Here is a 23,589-nt window from a genome sequence, read left to right as displayed (position 1 = left end):
AGCATGTTTTGTTTCTTGGCGAAGACTTGTTAGTTTGTTTTTTTTTAAGACACAAATTTTCTTTGGCTTATACTGCAAAATTGCAGTTCCTGTGGAGAGTTATGACCTTTATCCTTCAAGTTTAAAGTTTCTGCATATGCAAAACTGATTGGTATAGAACTGCACAACGTGGGAATAGAGACAAATATAGCAATCTGATGAACACATTTTCCCTGATTCCTTGCTGCCACTGTGGTATAATTGCAGTGTGGCTGTAAAAACATTGGCTTTTAGAATGCCTCAACAGCTCTGGTGCTTTGATTTCAGGAGCGCATTAACATTACTTTGGACCACAAATGTACAATTTTCCAGACCCTAAATGGAGCTGTTGGTAAGTGTATGATTGGCACATTGTGTGTTTCATTAACTGTTATTAACACTTCTTTTTCTGCTTTACCATGAGTGTAGCTCTTTAAACACATGCTTATTTTAAGGAAGTGTTTGGATGGGTAAAGCTGATCACCAGATTAGTTACAGGTCCTTTGGGTTGATTATTAATTGAATGCTCTTATTGTAAAATATTTGATTTAAAATGGGAAAAATAGTTTTAAATAGATGAAGTTGGCAGTAAATATAGAGTTAAGGATAATTTTTCTATTTGCCTTTCCAAAACTTAATTACAGGAGTAAGATTAGTAATTAAAATTGCATTTTAGATGTTTTCAAGCAAACAGCTATACATAATGAAGTTGAATAATGTAGAATTCTCTTTATTTAACTATCATGAATTTAAATGGAAAAATGCATCTGTGCAAACTTCCTTTCTTACATCTGACCTTTAATTTTGGAACAACTTTTTTGTAGTCAGATCATATCTGAAATAACTGATTTCTCTATAAATAGCAATACTGAAGCTACTGTTGAGAAACTATGAAGTTTGATATCACCTTTTTTATCATAAGGAGCTTAGAATTCAAGATCTAGTTAGAAAAAGTGAACAAAAGCTTCTAAATAAATAATACTGACAATGATAGCAACAGCAAGGTATATTTTATCATCAAGGACTTAAAAACTCTGAAGTTTTAGCTTTTTTATGAACTTACTGTACTGCTTTGTTGATTTTCAGATGAAGTCCTTTTGAAATTTGAAGAAGGAAAAGTAAGAGCAAGGAATTCAGTGTATGACACCCTACCAGTCACCATTCATGGAAATGGTCCAACTAAAGTGAGTGACAATTTGGTTTTATTTTCATGTAAAACCAAGACATCCATGAAGGCAAAAAATAAAATAGTGGAGGAGTATGAAACAGTCATAGCACACTGCCAGTGCACGTTTCCATTTAATGTTATTAGGAATTGGGAGGATAAAAGCCCCCTTTCAATTCATGTTATTCTGCTGTCACTGTAACTTGATATTGTTGCTGAAACAACTCATTTTGCTCCCAAATTCATCCTAGCATGGGATATTAGAAGCAAGTAAGCTTTTGTTAATTTTTTCACTAACACAGAGCTGTTCTTGAAGCCAGTGAAGAATGTCCATCTGGTTATTAAATCAGAATAATAGGGGGCAGGATAATCTAGCCAAGAGTGATGGGCTGGGATACAAAAGAGTAACACATCTGTTCCTACCCTAGACCCAGGTGTGTGTGTACACATATATAAAAATACATTGCATTTAGGCAAAAGAACAAGCCTCTGTGTAAGTGTGTCTGTCTGGGTACAGGTGTGGCTGGCTTTGCCAGTGCCTTCAGTGTCACTGATCACTGCTGTCACTGTGCCCATGGCTTGTCAGCTTTGGGCAGGCGGTAGGGCCCTGTCTGCCTTGTGAAATAGCTGCTTGGACAGATTCTGTTCATGTCTAAGGATTCAGTGGTTCAGAGGTCCCTGCACAGTTTCTCAGAGAAATGGCTGTGTTTTGGTAATGTGGCAGCTGCATCTCTTTGTCCTGTGCAAAGTGTACAGATGGATCATTTACAGTAGTGTCTGTTGGCTGAAGGATTGGGCATGGCTGCTTTCTAATTTCTTCTGAATAGATGTCCCTTACTGTAGGTCCTTATTTTCAGAAAAATGCCTTTTCAGGAGAATGAACCCACTAATATCCCAGGGACTGCTTCTTCTTTATTTTTATAATTGTATTTTGATTTTGGAATCAGTGAATATTATGATGCCTTTATCTGTTTGCCTTATCACTCAGTAGGGGTGAAATGTATCACCAATTCCTTCAATTTTTGCCTCAATTAAATCCTCAAATTCTGTCATCACTGGCTTTGCTTAAATTTTTATGAGATACTTATTTTTGTAGACTTCATGGTACATATGTAATCTGGTTTTTTCAACAAAAAGACTAAGATAAAGTTTTTACCTGCCATTTTTTGTGTTTGTTTCCTGTCAGTTGCCTTTAGTTACAAGTGATTGAATGAGTAAACCTGAATTGTTTGAAATGTACAGATCATCCTTAGCATGCATATTTCGTTAATTTAAATTGTTCATTTACGTATCAGATTCACCTGAATTATTTGGGAAACTATATTCCCAATGCTTGGACACGGGAAACTGGCTGCAGTGTTTGTGATCTGGACTTACTAGACCTGTCAGCAGTAAAGGTAAGAGCACCCTGCACTGGAGCAAGGCCCTGTGGGTGCAGCTGAGAGGTGTTCAGTGATTCCTGAGGCCAAATGGCTTCTTCATGCAATGTGTTTTACTACTTTCAGGAGTATTTTTATACATGTATTTAAATACAGGTTTGCACAGTGTTACTGAAGATGATGCCATACCCAAAAGACCTCCAGATTTTCACCTCTGTTCACTGAGGGTGAATGAACAAATTTTGAATTCTGCAAGGTTCTAGAGAGTTATTAGAATTTGGGAAGAGGTAGAGAAACTCTAGATATTTCAGATTTTTTGACCTACAAAATAGTCAGATGTCTCTGTAGGACACGAAACAACACGAGGGCACACACTGCTGCTCTCAAGGTGAAGAAAAGGGAAGTTTATTTTCTGACTCCAACATCTATAGTTTTCCAAAAGTGACAGTGGATTGGAGGGTGACAGTGCCACCTCTCCAATGACACTGGACAAACCAACAGTCCATCAAATTTCCCCTCCTCCATAAAAGAATGCAAAACAATAAGTTATTTACAGAAAGTGTGTGAGAAAGTTTATTACAAGAATGTAAACATCAGAAGGCTCAGAAAATCCTAAAAAATCAGGGCGACAGTCAATATGCATCATTTGAGCAACTTTGTTGCAAATCGAGTTTAATAGTCAACCAGCATGCCTACAATTACTATTTTCTGAAATTAAACAGTCCAAAACTGCTTTGCCTTGTAGAGGAAAATGCAAATATTTGTATTATGTAAGCAAATGTGTTTCTGTAGAAGAAGCTCTGGATTTCAGTTCAGTTTTCAGCATTCTTGTAGCACAAATACACACATAGACATGGCATGTGTGTGTTCCCAGTACTTGGCAGCTTTGGCTCTTCCACTCCAAGCATGATGTCTTTCATGTCTCTGTAAATATTTCAGCTTGTACACAGTAAATTTGAGGCAGAGTAAATACTGACCTCTGCCATGTGGAATTGTAAGACTTGGACGAAAAAGTAAATTCTGATTATGTCTAACAGGATCTTTCCAGCAGATGTTTCATTTCTGTTCTGTATTGAAGGTTTGAATGAGAACAGGTCTTTGGAAGATCGTGTTAAGAATAGCATGAAAGAAATAGTGGCTTGTTATCTTTGTAATGAAAGGAAAAAGTGAAAGAATTTCTGGGCAATAAGTAGCTAATGGACTGGAATATAAACTAAAAAAGTTTTTGCTGGAATTTTAATAACTTTCAGGTTCTTTCTCTGTTTTTAAATTTTCTTTTCTCTTTTAAGATAAACATTTGAATGATGTTAAAATTAGATAGCATATGTACTCCCATCATAAATTTTACCTGAGGAAAAGATGTTGTCAAAGATTTTTTTCCAATGGTGTTAGTATTTAAGATGTGGTTTTGGAGCAGTTAAATCTGAAAGCCAGTAAGGGGGATGCAATGATTTACTGGAAGGCTTCTTATAGTTTATATACATCTGCTTGGAATGTGTTCTTCTTTACTGTAGTGCATTCTTTGGACTTCATGCCTCACTCACTCTGCCAGAAGAAATAACAAGGCTTTTCCTTGGCCTCAGGGGAGGTGTTTACTTCAGGCATTTCTCAGTACCAGCAGGATTTCATTTTCTGAACGTGCTTCTCTGTTCAGGCCAGTCTGGGTGCTACTGAACAAGAAATTTTCAGTGAAAAGAGCAGTTCCTGTTCTGTGCCTCTAATAATTTTCTCCATATTGTTTTATTTAACTGCCTGCATTTATACATTCATATCTTCTGAGGATTTTCCCTTTTTTTTGGGAGTGCCTACAAAGGAGCTCAGGGGTACATGTGCAAGGCCTTTGCTCAGTCCTTGTCCTTTTGACAGAAACAGAATCTTCTGGGCTGCAATCATGACTGAGGTGTGGGAAAACTCAGTAACTGCTCTCCTCTGGTAATGTCAGCCACCTCTGCCACCCCCAAATTAACCACCTGTTCAGGTAGAAGCAGCATAATGGAAAATAAGTCGAAGAGGACACCTGGGCTGCGAATTGTTGCTACACTCTTAAGGATTTTTTGCAGTTTTTTGTTTTTTTGTTTTTTTTTTCTGAAACCTAAATTAAGTTTGTTGCCCAACTTAACCTCCCTAGAAATGCTTTTAAATTCTAAAGCTTCTTACTGGTGTGGAGACTCTCCAGTGTGGCTGAAAAGGATGATCTCACTCCTTTTCTCATTTCACTGGCAACTCTTGTGGCAAGAGATCCTGGACTTTGTTCTGTGCAATTGTACTGAGACATTGTCCTGTGTTTCTTCCAAAAATTGTCTTACACTCAACTACTGTTTATTAAAAAGTGAACTTTAGAAGTCAAAAACATGACCTCACTGAAATGAGAAAATCTATCAGAGAAAATGCAACATCTGGGTGCAAACTGGGTATTCCCAAAGTGGTTTTGCTAAGAGGCAACTTTTGATTTCACATACTCAAAATGCTCATTGTGACCTAGATTCAGATTATGCAGTGACAACTCTTTGTGGTAAACCAAGGTCTGAATTGATGAACTCTGTGCTTTGAGGAGATGCAGTTTACAGGAATTTTTCCCCCTAATTTTTTAACCATTGTGCTTTGGTCACACTGAGATGTCAGTGTAGAGCCAAGTGGTTCACGTTTCAGTGTAATGAAGCAGTGTCAGTAATTCCTCATTGTCCCCATAGCCTTTGCACATCCAGCCTGAACCTCTTTCTGTTTCCCCTGGAGAACAAGGGGAGATGACTCTGAGTTAGAGAAGTTACAAAGTACAGTGGCTGCAGCAGTTGTAGCTCAGTGTGCCCAGCTTAGCCTGGGCAGATTTCCTTGTCCCTGGCCATCAGTGGCACCTGTCACTGTCATGTTTTCTGAAAAATCCCTTTGCCAGGATTTCTTCTCCTGGGAAGATGAGAAGCCTCAGAGAAAAACCAATATTATCTCATTTACTTCTCCCTGCTTTGCTGCTTTGGAATGTGGCTGGAGATTGTTTACCAACAGGTGCATGTTGGATTGGTTTCATGTGAATTCTTTTTACATAATGACCAATCACCATCAGCTGTGTTGGAGTCTGAGGAGCCAGTCATGAGTTTTTATTATTCATTCTTGTTAAGACTTCTGTCTGTATCCTTCTCTTTCTTTAGTATAGTTGTAGTATAGCATATAATATAGCACATCATATAGCATAATACAATACAGTATAATAGCATAAAATAATAAATCAGCCTTCTGAGAACATGGAGTCACATTCTCATCTCTCACCTCGCCCTGGGGACCCTGTCAAACTCAACAGGCCCCAGTGCCAGCCTCAGCAGTGCCACCAGAGAGGGGCACAGGTGCTTTGCTGGAGACACAGCAGTGCATGCTGATGGCTCTGCAGGTTTTGGGGTGGCTGTGCTTCCCCAGCAGTCCTTATGAGCTTTGCAGCTGTGAGCAGGAGGGGTCAGGGCACTGGGTGTTTCTGGGTTCCCATGCAGACGCTGTGAAACCTCAGCATGTGTTGATGCTTTATCCAGACACTTCTCAAGTGGGTGTTGGCCTGTTTAAAGAGCTAGCTGGCAGCCTTTTATGCTCATATAAGGTTTCTCTCTGAGCCTTGTAATGGACTAGATTTTTATAGTAATTGTCTGGTTTAGAGATGGAAATAATTTTTAGTCAGTGTATTTCTTTGTGTAGGAGTTGAGGCCTTTGAAGGTTAAAATGCAGTAATACATTTCAGGACTACAAAAAAGTGCTGTCTGTGTTTCTTTTAGTGGTCATGATCTCATGATTTCTATCAAGCACATACAAAGCAGCCAAATACCATCAAAATATGTGAATTCACTTTAAAATAAAGGGCCATGAAAGTTCAGTATTCTTGGATGTAAGGATAGCAGCTCTGTTAGTTTAGTAAAGATCTTTCTAAAATCAGTGAGTAGGGAAGGAATGCAGGGCCCAGTTAAAATGCATGGGGAGAAATAGTGCATATACATTTATAGAAGGGTATTGCAGTCTTTGGCTTAAGGTACAGCTGAGTAAAATGTTTAGTGGTATTTATTCTTTAACTATTTTTAAAAAACTGCTCTCTTCTATATTTTCTTGTAAATATAATCTGTGTCTGTACCTTTAAAAAAAGCCATTCAGTTTTAGGTGTATTTCCTTAAATGATTCTTTTGCTGTTTTGGTGGGTTTTTTTAAAGTAAGAATTTTAAAACCATATTACATTATTTTCTACTTCCAGTGTGTGTCTTATACCAATATTAAATCTGTTGTCTTCCCTTACTATGTAAAGCCAGTGAAAATAATGGAGTGCATAGCACTTCTGAGCACACTGGTTGTGATTGTGTGAAAGCTGTGTGGACTAAGTTTACTACATGACGTTAGTTGCTCTTTACTATAAATAATCTTAGAAAAGAGGCAAGTCTTATTGGTTGTATCAAAATATCATTTTTTTTAGGAATATCCAAGAGTAAAAATTGGTGTTTTCATTGAACAACCCACTCCTTTCCTAACTAAATTTTTAGACAGACTGTTGACTCTGGACTACCCACGGGAGGCACTCAGTATCTTCGTTCATAATAATGTAAGTATGACTTTATCATTGTACAAAGCTTCAGTGTTGGAAATTATGCCATGAATCAAAGTGTGGAGTACATGCATTTGATGTAAGAACACAGTTAAAATGCACAGGAAGAGATAATCCTTCAGAATTTACTATGCAGAGCTGGAAAAATTAAATGCAAATGTGTCAGGACTTGCTGAAGTCTATTTAAAGAAACTGCTTAGATTATTTTACTAATGAAAAAAATGTGTTTTGAAGTGTGTGCTTCTGGAGGAAGTACTGACTGACATACAACAGTAGAGTACAATAGGATCAGGACAGTTCCAGCTGGAAGGGGCCTGCAGTGACCATCTGACCAACTGCTGACCCCCTCAGCACTGAGCATCAGTGACACAAAATTATTAATGACTGTCACCTGATAGTTGACATGGGGCCTTGTTTTCATCTTGCTGCTATCCCAGTGCGTTTTTATTTCTGTTGGCACGCCTGCTGGGTCTCATGGAAAGATTGGTGTGTTCAGATGTATTTTGGCTGGCACTGCAGATAAGTTGTTTTTGAATTCTCTGTGCTAATTACCTAATGATCTGGCATTGCTGATACTTCCCCAGTGACTCCAGTCAGTATTGCTGCTTTGGGCAGCCCGGTCCAATGGAAGATGTCCCTGCCTAAGGCAGGGGGGTTGGAAGGAGATGTTTAAAGTCCCTTCCAACCCAAATAATTCTGTGATTTTAATGAGTGAAGTGTCAAATGTGTGCAATTATTTTGGAAAAAACATGAGGCTGGAAGAGAAATGGGAGTAAAATTTAGTTGTACCCCTTTTCAGTGTGCGTGCATTGCTGTTGATATGATTGCAAAAAGGGGATCAGTGATAGAAGTAGATCTTATCTCTAAAGTGTTCATTGTGGTTTTGTAAGGGGATTTTGAGAGTATAAATGTGATGGGCACATGGGAATTGCAGCCTGTGTTGGTTTTGTAGCTTCAGCCAAAAGTTTTATGGTGTTTGAAATAGAATACAGACTGAACAGCTTTTTATTATAGAGGGGGGAAAACCCCTACCCGATATTTCAATTATTCTAATGGCAGCCATAATAGGCAAAAGCTGCAATGAGGGCACTGGTTTGGGATGATTGTGTGCAGCTGAGAGCTCTTAAATAGAGATAAATAGAAAGGTAAGGAGGAAGGTAAATAGGAAGTAAAGGAGCAATCAGTGGGGACTGCATTTTACAGAAACAATGGCCGTGCCTGTACAATTTGGTACAGGTGCAGCTCCCTCTTTAAAGTGATTCTGGAGAAGCATGAAAAACTCCAGCATGCCCCTGAGGTTGTAGGGTGGGTTCTAAAGACTGTAACATATATATCCTGAAAAATAATGCATAGCTAGTTTGTGCATCTTGCATTGTTGTACAGCTTTGATTAATACTGCTGATGTGTGGGATTATTTTCCTAAAGTTTTGGACAGAGGAGGTTCATTTTAATGACAGATATACTGGAATATTTTCAAACACTGTTTAGCATCTGTTTCTTTAGGACAGAATACAGTGTGTTCTTGGACACTGTGTTTATGATTCATACTTACTGGTGCCTTGCATTTGCAATAAAAAATGTTTACATGATTACAGGAGGTTTACCATGAAAAGCACATCAAGAAATTCTGGGAAAAAGCCAAGAACATTATCAGAAATATTAAAATTGTTGGACCTGAAGAAAACCTGAGTCAAGCAGAAGCCCGGAACATGGGAATGTAGGTTCTAATTTATTAAATGTGTTGTAGTGATGCATACACTCACATTTTTTCATCTTGCCACGTGTATTATTTTGTGCCTTTAATGTTTACATCTTCACCTGTGAAAATGGGAGCTTTTGTGGTAGAAAAGATCTAGACATAAGACATGAATTGTCAAGTGTGGTATGTCAAGTATGGTTTCTGTCTAATATAAAAAGCTGTTGATCATTGTGAAAAAATCTCTCTGGTTTGGGCTACTTCAATAGTCTGTTGTCTTGTCTTGTGATGATGGCCTAGACAATGCATAGTAGTTTTTTTTATTTTCCAGCTACCTTACTGCAGAATTTTTTTCATTTTTGCATTGGATATGCTTTTAACAATTGCTCTTTGTCCTAGTGCTTACTCCTTTTTCTTTTTTCTAAAGTGACATTATATTTAAGTTAGCATATGGTTAAAGCTTGACCTGGATGTACAGGTGACTGAATTCTCTTTCCTCCTGTGGTTCAAAGAGGCAGGAATATCCTTCAGAAGTGCTCAAGCAGAAATTTCTCACAAAGACAACTGACTTCATCTTGTGTTTGGTCTTGCTTTTTTCTTTTGTTCATACTAGAGCATTGAAAACTTTAGCTTTTTAACCTGGCACTTCCTGTGCCCGAGTTGAACCTTGGAGTTTGTGTCCCCTGTCAGCCCTGCCTGTCACAGGGTCCCTTTAGTGCTGCAGCTGGCCCCTGCAAGAGTGGCTTGTGGCTCTCCCAGCACATCAGACACATGATGCAGCTCAATTCTCAGCCCAGGATCCCAGCAGGATCAGGAGCACCTTGCTGTGGCCCTGCAGCATTTGCAATAAAAAATGTTTATTTGCAGTAAAAAATGGATTCATTCTATGATGAAACTGACTCATTCTTCTGCCAGATCTTCCCTGAGTGTCAGAGCCCAGAAGTTAATTTCAAAAGGCCATTTCTGTTCAGAGGTTGAGCACAGGCTGTTGATAGGCTCAGCTGAAAGCATGAAGGTCCTGAGTCTCTGTGGTGTTGTTGAAGTTTGTTTGAATGGGGCCTTGTTGTGCTGAAGGCTGATCTCTGGCTGAGGTCCACACCTCTCCCCTTGCCTTTCTAGGAAATGCTGCAGATGGCCACTGGTACTCTAAGCACCCTTTCACATGTTTATAAATCATTCTTTCTCTCTTTCTAATACTCTCTAAAGCAGATGTACAGTCATGACAAAGTTTTTGGTGCATGTTATGTGGAACTGAGGTGGAGTTTCTGGAGTTGCCTTTTGCTCTTTGCTGTTATATGGACAACATAAGGCAGAATCTTCAGTGCCATCAATATCTATAGTAATACTAAATCCCACCCAAAGAGCTGGAAACCTGTCATCTTTTGGTAGAACCTACTGACTTATAGCAACACTTGGAAATGCCACTCAAGTGTTTCATGTCTTTTTTTTTTAGCCTTTCTCTACAAAGTATGAGTTCTTACAGTTAGTTCTTTTTGTCTTGAAGGAAAAATCATCTTTGTTTTTGCCTTGGTTGCAGATGAGATTTCAGCCAGCTGTTACAGAATTTGTTATGACAGAAAACATGAAAAGCAATTAAATATGTTCAAGTAATAACGGGAAGTTGGGAAATATTCACTTCTGAGGTTTTATTTATAAAAAGTATGCTTTCCATAATATTTTTTGCTCCTGGTACTTACAGCCTACAGGACTTCTCTTTTGGGGTAGTTAGTTCTTTTTTGTTACTCCCTCAAAAATATTAGTAACAGAACAGGGTAGGAATTTTCCAAAACTTTATAAAAGATGTCATTTATCTCAGCTTTTAAGTGGGAATGTGCACATTGTGGCTGTCTGGAGAGATGCAAAATGTAACCCTAAATGGCAGGAGATGTCACCCAGGCTTTTGGCTGCAGACTTGTATCTGGAACACCTTTTCTTTCAGAGGTCTGTCAAATGATTTAAGTGTTCTCCCTCTGGGCTTGCAGTCCATATTTAGAATTGTATTTCCAAACTGAGAGGTCTTTAAATGATAACTTGATTAATTACAAGTTTAAACTATGTCTAAAAAAAAGAGAGATGGCCCAGTGGCAGAGAAATTGGGTGGCCAATATGACTGTGTCACAACCAAGCAGACCCTTGGACTGTCTCAGTGGAAAGTGTGATGAAGGGAAGAGCTGTGATATTGTCCCATTTTCAGATGAGGTCACTGTTCCAGATGGACTTGTGGTTTGTAAACTCAGTCAAACATCACTCTGGTTGCAAAATACTTTAAACTGATGAGCTTCACTTCACACTGCCAACCAAAAATCTTGGCTTTCTTCTGAATTGTTGTTAATTGCTGCACTGAAATTGTCCTAAGTGATGGACAAGGACACATCTGTCTTTTCAACATTTGGTCTTACTTCAGAGCAGGTGGGGTGGAAAGCAAGTAGATTGAAGGGTTTAGCCTTTGAATGTAGATGAGGAAGCATTTTACACATGAGCTTTGCCAGAAAACAATTTCCACTGTTCCTTGGAGTGACCTGGGTATGCATACAATAGTTTCACATATAATCTGGATTTCTAACTCTGGAGAGGTTAGCATGCACTGTAAGAATGTAATACTCTAAAGCACAGGAATATAAAGGGTTACATTTATTTCCTTGGGCAAAGCTACTGGGCAACACTGAAAGCCTAAAGAGAAGATGCATTAATTTCTGGAGAGTGTGTTTGCTTTATTAATTTTGACTCAACCTTTTATCACTTTCTTTCCCTCCATGTGAAACCTGTAGTCTTTTGGGGAGATATTTTTTTTAAGTGACCTTAAAGTGCCAAGGATCACCAAATGGCAAAACTTCATGCTTGCAGCATAATTCTTCCAGCATTTTTAGATACAAGCCATCATGTCAGATGTGAAGGACAAGTTCTGCCATGTGGTGATCCAGTCCAACACTGTAGAGAAAGAAATAGGAGGAAAAAATAGGTCAGAATAGTAACCTTGAAATTTCCTGACTGTTTAGGACAGGAATGATTTTAGAGAGTTCTCAATTGAGTACTGAATGACTGAGTGTGACTTAGGCCAAAACTTTTAATTTAGTATTTTTTGGTTTGGATTCTTATGTGAATGAGGCACAGGAGGGTTTCTAACACTAAGCACAGGGACCAGTTGGAATAGAATTTTCTGGGTCTGGATTTAAAAGGGATGGGGGCAGAAAAAAAAGCAAAAGTTAAAGGACGATGCATTTTGCTATTATGTAAGTAATTTTCCAGGTATATTTGCCTATAACTAAATATAAATTTGTTCCACTTTATCACATTTTTATAATTAAGAACATTAATTCTCTTCATGTTTTTGTTAGCAGCAGAGGGTTTACCTGCTTTTGGGGCAGTGCTGGCAAGTGTTGTGGCTGGAACCCTGGACTGGGATCAAGTCTGGTCTCAGGTCTATTTTCCTCACTAGAATAAGGATAAAGGAGCTGAATGTTTTTGGAAAAAAATTTACATCTAATGCCAAGTGCAGTATAAAAGGTATCAAATCAAGTGGAAATTGAACTAAAGCACTGATTATAGATATTTTAAAACAAGAATTAAGATAATGTTGCAAGCTGTTATGGTGGAATTAAAATAGGGAAAATAGACAAATTCAGTAATGCTACCTGCATGATAGGAAGCTATCACTGTAGTATTGATTGAGGAGATTGTTCCACCTTCTCTAAAAGTATGATTTCTTATAATCTCCTCTTATTCTGATGGCATAGGAAAACTGAATTCACTATACCAAGTTTTGGCCTAGCAAGTCCTCCCTGCCAGAAACGTACAGACATAGTCTGTGTATCTTTCATATTTACAGTAGAATGTGTTTTCTTTGTCTTTTCTTGAAGACATGGGAATTTGTGCAGTTTATTCTTCTGAGATCAAATTCACAACTGATAGAAATTGTGTATGGGGACATTCAGTTACTTTCTCCAGTATAAATTCACTGCCTTTGCAATTGGTTTATATTTCTCTTTACCAACTTTGTTGTTCTTGTAGGTCAAAAAGACAAAGAAGAGGTCTTTAAATATATGTTTCTTTATAAAAGTTTATAACTTTTTGTCTTACACTCTCCATAAGGTTTCAATTACCATTCAGATTGTATCTGTGGAATCTTTTTCCAAAGACAGCATTACAGCCACTAGCTAGAGGAGCTTACTAAATAAGGTCATTCTTCACTGTTAAGTGATTGTACTGATACCCAGCTGTATAAATTAATGGCACGTTCCCCCTGCCCCATTTTCTATTAGGGCACTCTATAGAAGGCATTACTGGACTTAGGAAAGGCTAGAGGCCACTTAATTAAAAGAAAAATATAAGTCATCTAAGGCATGTATTTTAATCTTCTAGTTAATGAAACTACTGTAGTCTAAAGACACCTTCCTTTACAATACTGTGCTGCAGAGGACTTTAATGCAATGAATCAGTTCAGTACTTACTTGTAGTTTGGGTTTTTTAAAAAGCTTTGTATTTGTTTTGTTTGTGAATTTTTTCTGGACATGTGTCCATGTGGACACTATTATTAACATGAGTTAATAATTCTTTTTTGTCTTTTTAGGGACCTTTGTCGCCAGGATAAAACATGTGAATATTACTTAAGCATAGATGCAGATGTCGTGCTGACAAACCCAAAAACTTTAAGAATACTGATAGAACAGAACAGGTATAGTAAATCTCTTATTTTGTAGAATTTCCTCTAAATTGAAAGGATTCTCTGGGGTCTGTCCAGAGAAAATATGATCCTGTTTGTTTTTGCAGAGTTAAATTCTCTTTGTTTACTTGTGGTATTTCATTGCCATAGTTCATAACAGGCTTGGGGGCCAACAATTCTCAAATCATTTTGTTCCTGTCAAACAGCAATTCCTGATGTGAATTTCAGTTTCAGATTTTCATATTTTCTTATTCAATCTGTCACTTCACAGGAAGATAATTGCTCCACTAGTAACTCGCCACGGGAAGCTTTGGTCCAATTTCTGGGGTGCTCTGAGCCCTGATGGTTATTATGCTCGATCAGAAGATTATGTGGACATTGTCCAAGGGAACAGAGTGTAAGTAACTGCAAACTAATTCTTAAAGTCAGGGCATCCAGTGGTTATTAGCAACATATTGCATGAAGATATACGAGTATGGTATTACTCCTGGAGAGATGAGGTTAGATATATTGTTTTGTGGTTTTTGTTTCATAGAAATTCACTTGTTTGCTCCCACTCACAGCTTGAAAAAAAAGGCCAAGTGTTTAATGTGATGAGCTGGGGTTAGGTCTGGACACAGCCACTACTGGTACCTGTCTGATGGTGTCAGTGTACAGTACAGAAATAGGCAAGATAAACAAAAAGCAAACCCAAAACTCTGCATCCCTGGAACTTCAGGCAAAAGGAATGGTTGTTGTATTCATTACATGACTGTCAACTCATTGGGGCAAATGCTTAATCAATGGAACAGCTATAATTGCTTTGTGTGTTTCATCCTGTATATGATGTCACAAATATCTTAAGGAGTTCTTCAGCAATGCTTTGTCTAGGATAAACTTTTGGGTTTATCCCTCCCCTAAATTAATGTGATATAAATTGTTCTAAGCTTGACTGTTCCATATGGGGATGCCTTTTCTTTGCTCTGGAAGAACAAAAGGGTCTGAAGCAGACTGCTTGAATAGGACTGGCTTGTTTTCAGTCCTGCTGTACTAAAAGATGTGCTTGTGGCACTGAGAGGGGGGGAAATCTGCAGAGGGAGCATTTTGAAAGCAATGCTTTTGTGTTGAAATTGGCTCAACTCACATAAATACATGGCCTACTGTGTTCGGTGGGTATTTGTGTGAGGAGGTCAGACCAGCTGTGTGGAGTCTCAGTGAAGTCTTTAAACTCATTTAAAAATCTGTTTTGGAGTTACTTTCTCCATCTGGTATTGTAAAATAATATTAAAAGAGAGTTTGGCTGATGGCCTTAACTATAGAAACATGAAGTACATGTGTAGTTAAAATTCCATAGAGAATTTGACCTTGCAATATTTTTATAACAGTATTTCATAAAAATTGAATTACTGCCTACGCCTACTTTTGAGATGTCCAGATGTAGTTTTCCAAGTGCCTTGGGAACCTTTCAGCTTCTTCTCCTTGCAACTTGCTTGTCAGCAAATACAGAGATGCTGATTTAATAGAATAGGCAACAAATTGGTTTTCATAGCTTTAAACTATTTTTGTGTTGGTTTTTCTTTTTCTCATTTTCAACAGAGGAGTATGGAATATCCCTTACATGGCTAATATATACTTAATTAAGGGACAGACTCTGAGATCTGAGATGAAAGAAAAGAACTACTTCATGCGTGATAAGCTGGATCCTGATATGGCACTCTGCAGGAATGCCAGGGAGATGGTAAGGTGTATCTGAAACAGCTTGCTTGCAAATACACAGATTCCTTTGTGTCCTGCTGTACTCATAAACTGCTTCACTTGATTGATCTTGGATATTATATTTTACTTCTAATTCAAAGTACTGGCCAATTTTTGTGTGATAAAACTTTTCAGGTGTATTTTTTTAAATTGTTGAGAACAGAGATTTTCTCAAGGTCAATGCACTGATGCAATGACTGCATGGTGTTTTCTAGTTAAATTCCCTGGAAATTTCTGTTGAGGTTAAAATATCTTTCTCCTTGGCACAACCTCAGTAGATGAAAGAGAGCTCACCTGCTCTGCTGTCTATGACTTAAAATTTGCCAATGCATTTGGATCATCTCTATTGTGCACATTTTTATACAGTGTGAAACTTCCAGCAGACTAAGTTGGAATGTTTTGCCATTTTTTATGAAGTAGATATATATTGAAACTAATGATGGGCAGTGTTAAATAAAAAGCCTAGATGATTTAAGGAAAGGTATGAATCTTAGGGAGCATGAATTACTCATTAATTTTTCTAGATAGATTAAAACTGTATCAGATAAATACTACTTGTGTTAACCTGGAAGTAATGAGAGAACTTATTTGTACTGTAGAGTTATGAATCTGTAAATCCGTATTTCTACTGATATTTACACTAGTTTCAGCACAGAGACAAATAAGACCTAAACCAGACCTATTTCCAGACACTGTAGCATTGAAAAATATTTTTGCTGAATTGAACAAGAAAAGTTGGCAAGTATTAATTTTTTTATTCCCTCATAACAAGGCATGATCTCCTCTGTTTGTACTGATTCTTCAGAACATCCCCGTCCAGTCCTGTTGTATCCAAACCTCCTCAGCATCAGTTCCTGCAAAACCCGTGCTTTCCATGTGCTCATTAAACTAATCTGACTGGCTCATGAGAAAATGGCTTCCTCTTTTCCTCTCTGTCAGTCTGGGCTGTAGGAGGGTTTGGTACGTGCTTGTTTTGGTATTGCAGCAGATAAGAAGGGGCTGGTGGAAGCAGCTTTGACATGTGTATGAAGAGCTTTGCTTGGAGATGCATGTTGTCTGTAAAGGCATTATCAGCTTTTGGTCAAAGGCTGCTATTTCCCTGATGTACCTGTGGAAACCTAAAAGTAGCTGGGAAAAGAGAAAGAGATTGTGTCAGAAAACTGATGATGATTCTCCTTCATTTTAGACTTTACAAAGGGAAAAAGACTCCCCTTCTTCGGAAACATTCCATATGCTCAGAGCCCCAAAGGTGTTGCTTTATTTGTTTTTTATTAATCAGTTATTATTACATGCAGTATCACTCTACCACAGGAAGACACTTCTCCTCTGTCCACTTCCTCTGATGAAACACTGCTCTGGCTTTCTCTTCAGTCTGCTGAGGTTCAGGTTTTGCCAGGGACAGGTTTTTCATGCCCAGCTGAAAGCATCTCAGAGAGGCTCTTTGTTTCCTCAGGGGGGTTTCTCAGTGCTTCTGAGCTCAAGGTGTGCTGACACTGCTTTTGTAGCTAAAATGGATGGAGCAGTGCTAGGTAGGAGTAAAGCTCACATCACTTGTAGGTCTGCCAGGCCCCCTCAGTGACCACATTGTCACTTTAAGCTGGTTTTTTTCACCCAGGCCCTCCTTATTCTCTCTGCTGCAGCTATTTTATGATTTGATAAGTGCCCAGTTCTGGGCATGTTTAACATAATCATTATCTTTCTAACAGTTTAACTCTTTTTCAGACAAAAACATAGACAGAAGTACCAAAGTACCCAAATGGTAATGTCTTCATCTGCTGCAAATCCAAGTTGCAAATATTTCAGAAAAAAAAAGTTTTAGTCTGAAAAACCTTAAACTAAAAAAGTTTAGAACCTAAGTTTCTTTTAGAAACTTAGAACCTAAGTTTCTTTTAAAAATACTATTTTCTGCTACTACTTCTAATCAAGAGAGTTAATACCTTCTGTTGATAGCTTGATAATACAGCTGTATCTTACTTGATATCTTCCATATAATTACATGAACAGACTTCAGAGTGCTCAGCTGTTTTGGATGCTGATCTGAATATTCTTGTGTGCTGTATTTGCCAATATCTTTTTATTTCAGGCCAATTCACCAGATGGATCATGTAGTGAATACTCTGAAATAAGTTTCTTGTTCTGACTCTCATGAACCCTTTGACTGTTAGCTTATTCTTTCAGGTTTTAATTTGAAATTAAACCCTAGATGTTGGTTTTCTTGTGTGTGAGCATTTTCAGTTTGAGATCAGATTCTTTCAGTGTGTCTGCTTAAGTTTTCTGGGAAGCAAATCGAACAATCACTCCTCTGCTTTTTCCTTTCTATAACTCTACATATATTCTCAACAATATATGTTTTGGTTTAATGTGTTTAGAAAATAAATGCAAGTAAATGCTTGTAAAAAAGAGGTTATGAAGAGTAGTTGGTGATTAGAGTCAACCCTTTGAAAATTAGGATGCACTTTTACAATATATGTGTACAAATGTGTGATTATATTTTATAAAAGCACAATCATGAAAACCTTTTTGAAGCTTTGCTAAGATGGACAGTTTTGCTAATGATGCTTTCTCTAATTGGTATAGGGTGTTTTCATGTACATTACCAACAGACATGAATTTGGAAGACTTCTTTCTACAGCCAATTACAATACTTCCCACTACAACAATGACCTCTGGCAGATATTTGAGAATCCTGTGGTATGCATCTAATTATTGCTAAAAAGTTATTTCATTAAAAAAAAAAAGGATAAATTTATATATTACAAAGGGCTTGAAATTTAAAGGCTTTATGTGGATAACTTTTGTTTACTGTGTGCTAAATATTGATCATGTGCTAAAAGGTGTTCTTACCCATCCAAGCAAATGACAATATATCATATCAGCAAGCCAGCTGGTGACCAGAGCATGAAATTGGAGATATGGCCCTGAGGTAACAGGTTTCATGATTTTTGACATGATGGGAATGAGTTTGTTTGAGAATAAGAAATTTTAAAATTGTTTCTGGTGCTTTCAGTAAAGCAAATGAATAGAGTATAAATAATTTTTTATCACTTGCAAATGTCATTGTTCTGTTATAATATTTTTAAATAACTTTTTTTTAGGATTGGAAGGAAACTTACATAAATCCAAACTACTCAAAGATCTTCACTGATAACATAGTAGAACAGGTGAGTACAAGTAGTTTTTTAGAAATTTGCGTGACTGACTGATAAAAAATTGGCACGCAGTAAATACTTCCATGCAAATGCTGTTCTGGTCTGTGACTAAACAGTTTTTTAATGTTTTGGATTAGAACTGAATTTTTGCCATTTGATATAGGCTGCTTGCTTTTATGCAACTGATCTGGACAGAGCACTTGTGTTGGATGGTCAGTTGTGACAATTAGGGACAGTGATTTAATGAACATTGCCTCTCTAAAAAGCTGGGATAAGTTTTCTCTGTGTAAAGCAATATTCAGTTTTAAGCTGTTTTCCCATATTAACCTGTAATGTGGAAGACCAGGGTTGTCATTTAGAGCCATAAGGCACAGAAGGTGTTGGGTGCACTGATACACTCTTAGTGCTGGTCAGGCCTTTCAATGTAGCTCAAAGTTTTTGCTTTTGTGAGAATGTGCTTGAAAATCAAGTTTTTAATTGTTTTTTTGTAGCCCTGTCCAGATGTGTTTTGGTTTCCCATATTTTCTGACACTGCCTGTGATGAATTAGTAGAAGAAATGGAACATTTTGGGCAATGGTCTGGTGGAAAACACCAAGTAAGTGTCAGCCTATATAAACATAATCTTAATGAGTGATCTTAACTACTTTTACAACAGTAAGTCACAGTGTCCTGCAGCAAACAAACATCCCAACAATTGCCAGTGGTCTGAAACATCTGCGTCCTGGTATGGAGTGCTTAGTTTAGTCCACCATGTACTGCTTCTTCAGTAGATTTAGAGGCATTCTTCAATTAATGTTATGGTGTGCTGACCCTGCCTGGATGCCAGGCACCCACCAAAGTCACTCTGTCACTGCCCTCAACTGGACAGGAGAGAGAAAGTAAAAAAAGTTTTACTAGAGAGATGAGGACAGAGAGAGATTCATTCAATAGCCAACACAGGGCAAAACAGACTCAGTTTGAGGAAATTAGTTTACTTTCTACTCTGGTTCAGTTGGTAATACAATGAGCAATGAAACAACCTTTTAAGAACACCTTCCCCCCAGTTATCCCCTTTCTGAAAGGCACTGCCACCACAGGGGTGCTGTCTCTGTCCCTGCTGGGCTCAGCCTTGGCCAGTGGCAGGTGTGGCTGGCTTTGGCTCCACAGGGGAAGTTTCCAGCAGTTTCTCACAAAGGCACCCCTGCAGCCCTCCTGCTGCCCAAGCTGTGCCACATAAACCCAGGACAGACTTGGAATCAGCAGATTGGACACCAGCAGTGATGCAGCTCTGTAGCAGACACCTGACAGTTACCCAAGGCTGAATTTGGATAGCTGTTGGTAACTGTTCAGACAAGTTTTATTCATTTACCTCTTAAGTACTGATTTGTCAGACTTGTCCCCCTAAGGAGTTACCTGAAAATGTTATGAGATATTGTGTCAACATTCTCAGAGAATTCAAGGTATTTATTAACTACCACTAAAATCAGAGGAATGTTTCTCTTATTCACAAATGTGGTACCATGAGAAACTATAGTCATAATTATTATGTAGGTAGGAGCCTCTGGAAAGAATTTTAACGTATTTTTATCTTCAAATTATTTCATCATATATTACCCTGTCAAGTTGAGGCCTGAAGTCTCTTGATCTGATTGAATTTCAGTTGCATCTGCAGCTCAATAAATAAAACTTATTATCCCAAGAAGCCCTTTTATTTACAGGTGACACATCTGAATATTGGCTCATCCTACAAAAACTTTGGATTTTTGCTCTCAGCACACTTTCTTCCTTGGCAGTTAGCTGTGGAATTGCTGTACAGACAGCCCCTGAAACGTTGCTTTGTTGCAGTTCTGTGATTCTGCAGATTTCAAATAAATATTTGTTGAAATGTCAGAACCATCCCATGTCCCTGTTTCCAAGCTATTTGTGGTGTTTTCACTAGGACAGCCGCATTTCTGGAGGTTATGAAAATGTCCCAACCGACGACATTCACATGAAGCAAATAGGACTGGATAATGAATGGCTGCACTTCATACGAGAGTTCATTGCCCCAGTCACACTAAAAGTCTTTGCTGGCTACTATACCAAGGTATGGCTTGAAAGCTTTTGCAGAAATTACTCCATGCTGTGACTAAATTTAAGTATTTTAATGAATACACCTCTTTGGTTTGCTTGGGGAGTTTATATATAGCATAGCAGTAGTTAAAGATGAATGCTGTTGATTTTTTTATTTTAACTCAGCTTTAAACAAACTCCCAGGAATCCTGTGTGTGACTTGACAGTCCACAGCTTGAGGTCTGACTGTGTTTTGTTGCAGGGCTATGCTCTGCTGAACTTTGTTGTGAAATACAGCCCTGACAGACAGCGGTCGCTCAGACCTCACCACGACTCCTCTACCTTCACCATCAACATCGCCCTCAACAAAGTAGGAGAGGACTTCCAGGTGAGTTACTGGCTTTAAAAATGTTGTTCTTTGAGGATCTAATATTAGACACAAACACATACAGAGACCCAGCTGAGAAGGAAAGATGCACATCACAAATTGCCTTGTGGTTTTTTGACAAGCGCTAAATTTGCTCAGCTTCAGGACCCAGAACTGTTGATGCAGGCAGGCTGAATTGATCAGACTGGTTTCAGATGGTGGGAGAGAAGGGCTTTGAAGAAAAACTTAGGTGATGTTAGTCATTTCATTTTTAACATTTCTGAAATGCTTCGTTTCTGTACAGTGAAAACCAGTTTTTCAAAAGAGTTTAAATAGTGCCAAGTTGACTCAAGTGACTTTTTTCTGTAGAATTTTTAATGATTCTTTTTTAGATCAGCCACAGTATGAAAATTTATAACTCTTATATCTGTTTAGGTTTTTTCTGAGCTAAATTATTTTCTGGTCTGATATTGATTCAAATAAAACATTCCCCAGAGTGTGGAGCTTGGCAGGGCAGTGGCAATAATATCCAACTTTTACTTACAGAGAAATTTAACCTGTTGTGTTTATAAGCCTTTATCATCCATAGTACTTAACACTAATAATGTGCTTGGCACACTATTTTAGAAAGTACACCTTTGGAGTGAAATCAGCAGCCAGATTAATTCATTCAAGATTTGTTTAAGTGCTGTCCTGGGTAGGGGTGCAGTCCTGAACCAAGACCTGTGAACACAATTTGCTTCTCTCTGCTAGAATCTATAGTGAAGTTATTGAAGATCTGTTTGTCAGATTTGTTGCTTGAATGAGTTGTTATGCAGTGAATGCTAAAGCAAGACAAGGGGAAATCTGATTGCAAATGCTTGTCTGTTAATTAATGCTCTAAAGATGGTGTCATGTAAACAACCTTGCTAAGGGATGGTAAAAGAAAAAAACCCCAGCCTGTTAATAGCAAATTATTTGAAGTGATGGATTTATAAAAAGGAATTTATTAAAGCACAAGGTAAATGTTTGGGGTTTATTGTGTTTGTGTTTTTACTACAGGGAGGTGGATGTAAATTCCTTAGGTACAACTGCTCCATTGAGTCCCCCAGGAAAGGATGGAGCTTCATGCACCCAGGAAGACTTACACATTTACACGAAGGACTTCCAATCTTGAATGGCACAAGATACATTGCAGTATCGTTCATTGATCCTTAATTTTATTTTTCTTTGTCCTCTTCAACAGCAGTGTTCTTTACATAAACATTTATTTATAGATCTCTTCTGGAAGATGGTGATAAAAGAAACTAAGTTACTGTTACTACACAGCAGAGGTACTTTGGGCTAAAAGGAGGAAAACAGAAAATGTTCTAATATTGTTGGAGATTTCTTGATATCTGCTCTGAGCCTTGAGTCCCAAAGTAAACATGTCCTACTTGTTTTTCCATTCTGCTGCCCGAAAGAGTGGGTAAGGAGAGAAAATGGAAAAGCACAGTGAACCCATTTCTTTGTTGAGAAAAACCCAAAACCCAAGGAATGCTAAATACAAAATCATCGCAAAAACTGATCGTGGTTTTCATTCAGTTAAGTGACACAGTAAAGTTTGGTGGTCTGTATATTTGGTGCCAACCAAAGAAAGGAAAATCACAGCATAAAAACAAAATCAAATGCATCTTGTTTACAGTTGTTTCTGGTAAGCAATAATTCTATATGCTGGTTTGTACCGAAGGGAAAACGTCTCTGTATTCATTGTCAATACTGAAATGTACACCCTTAGAAGAAAAAAATAAATTAATTGCAGAGATGGAACAAGGATGAAATCCTTTATCTAAGGAGGAAATGTTTTATCATTTGTTCTGAGAACTTATCCTATTGAAAACTTACTTTTCTTCAGCAAGTGACCTTTGTTTAAAGTGAGTTATTTTTCTAAATGTGTAGTTGCACCCAATGGATACTGGAAATTTGATGCTTATTTTCAGAATGCTGGTAAATTTTAATAGGATGTTTTATAGGGACAGTTTTCTACTCTTAAAATTACTTGAATTTTGTATCAGGAAAATGAAATGGTGGCAGTCTCTTTTAAAGCTAAGGGTCACAACTTGACATTTATTTTGAAGAAATTGGTTTAAAATATTCCTACTGTATCTACTGTTTGTAATTTAAAGAAACTTGAAGCTGACTGTCTCAAAGTCTACCGTGCCAAAATGCACAACATGTTGGAAAACCTTGAGAAAAATAAAGGGTAATTTTAAATTAATGGAGCAGCTGTTACTTGACTGTGTCAGGCAGTTTCTTTGCATTTGTGACTGTTCTTAAAATACTGATTTACTGACAAATATTTTCTAATGATCCCATCTAGGTGGGAGATGGGCATGTCAGAGTTTGGGTTGTTTGCTACTGGAGTTGTTTCAGTGAGTTCCTCTGTGCCTTGCATTACACTTGCAGAACGACCTCAGCAGGAGCGATGGTTCCTGGGTTTGTTTTTATATGGAGGCTGTTTGATGATCTAAACAGCAGTTCACTTTTTAACTGTGTATCTTTATAGAAGGTTTATATCACACTTTCTAAACAGAAACTTTATTTGCAGCTGACAGGATTAGGAGAGGGTTTCAAATATTTTTCTTTTACTGAAAATAACCACACCTGCTTATGTCCCTGTTCTGCAGTTTTTGAGGAATGAGTTTTAGCCATATTTAAAGTTATGCTGAAGCAAATACATCAAAGTGAGTTAACCTCAATAATATATTTTAGCCATATATTAAAATGGGCTAGTTTGAAAAGGGATGGCTTTGGACAGGAAATTTTTTTGTTTTCTTTCAATTTCTCTTTACACTGTTAACTTTTCT

The 23,589-nt window shown here is 37.8% G+C and overlaps 1 protein-coding gene across 2 annotated transcripts in view; it reads left to right on the top strand.

The window, feature by feature from the left end:
• PLOD2 (procollagen-lysine,2-oxoglutarate 5-dioxygenase 2) overlaps positions 1 to 23,000 on the top strand; it is a 48,207-nt gene extending 25,207 nt beyond the window's left edge. Inside the window, exons 6-20 of one of the 2 annotated variants that reach the window (XM_071437663.1) lie at positions 307 to 370; positions 1,105 to 1,202; positions 2,479 to 2,580; positions 6,998 to 7,123; positions 8,722 to 8,843; positions 13,390 to 13,494; positions 13,754 to 13,879; positions 15,058 to 15,199; positions 16,403 to 16,465; positions 17,794 to 17,907; positions 18,312 to 18,377; positions 18,857 to 18,961; positions 20,285 to 20,431; positions 20,660 to 20,785; positions 21,806 to 23,000. In XM_071437663.1, the coding sequence (XP_071293764.1) occupies positions 307 to 370; positions 1,105 to 1,202; positions 2,479 to 2,580; positions 6,998 to 7,123; positions 8,722 to 8,843; positions 13,390 to 13,494; positions 13,754 to 13,879; positions 15,058 to 15,199; positions 16,403 to 16,465; positions 17,794 to 17,907; positions 18,312 to 18,377; positions 18,857 to 18,961; positions 20,285 to 20,431; positions 20,660 to 20,785; positions 21,806 to 21,961 (1,662 nt within the window). In that variant the 3' untranslated portion in view covers positions 21,962 to 23,000. The remainder of the gene's footprint in view (positions 1 to 306; positions 371 to 1,104; positions 1,203 to 2,478; positions 2,581 to 6,997; positions 7,124 to 8,721; positions 8,844 to 13,389; positions 13,495 to 13,753; positions 13,880 to 15,057; positions 15,200 to 16,402; positions 16,466 to 17,793; positions 17,908 to 18,311; positions 18,378 to 18,856; positions 18,962 to 20,284; positions 20,432 to 20,659; positions 20,786 to 21,805) is intronic. The other variant, XM_071437664.1, reaches the window with a different exon arrangement.
• Positions 23,001 to 23,589: the final 589 nt, after the last annotated feature.

The sequence above is a fragment of the Agelaius tricolor genome, unplaced genomic scaffold (assembly GCF_023055355.1).
Source record: "Agelaius tricolor isolate 1412-34295 unplaced genomic scaffold, bAgeTri1.0.p SCAF_12, whole genome shotgun sequence".
Classification (NCBI taxonomy): Eukaryota; Metazoa; Chordata; class Aves; order Passeriformes; family Icteridae; genus Agelaius; species Agelaius tricolor.
This window is presented reverse-complemented; position numbering and strand designations above follow the sequence as displayed.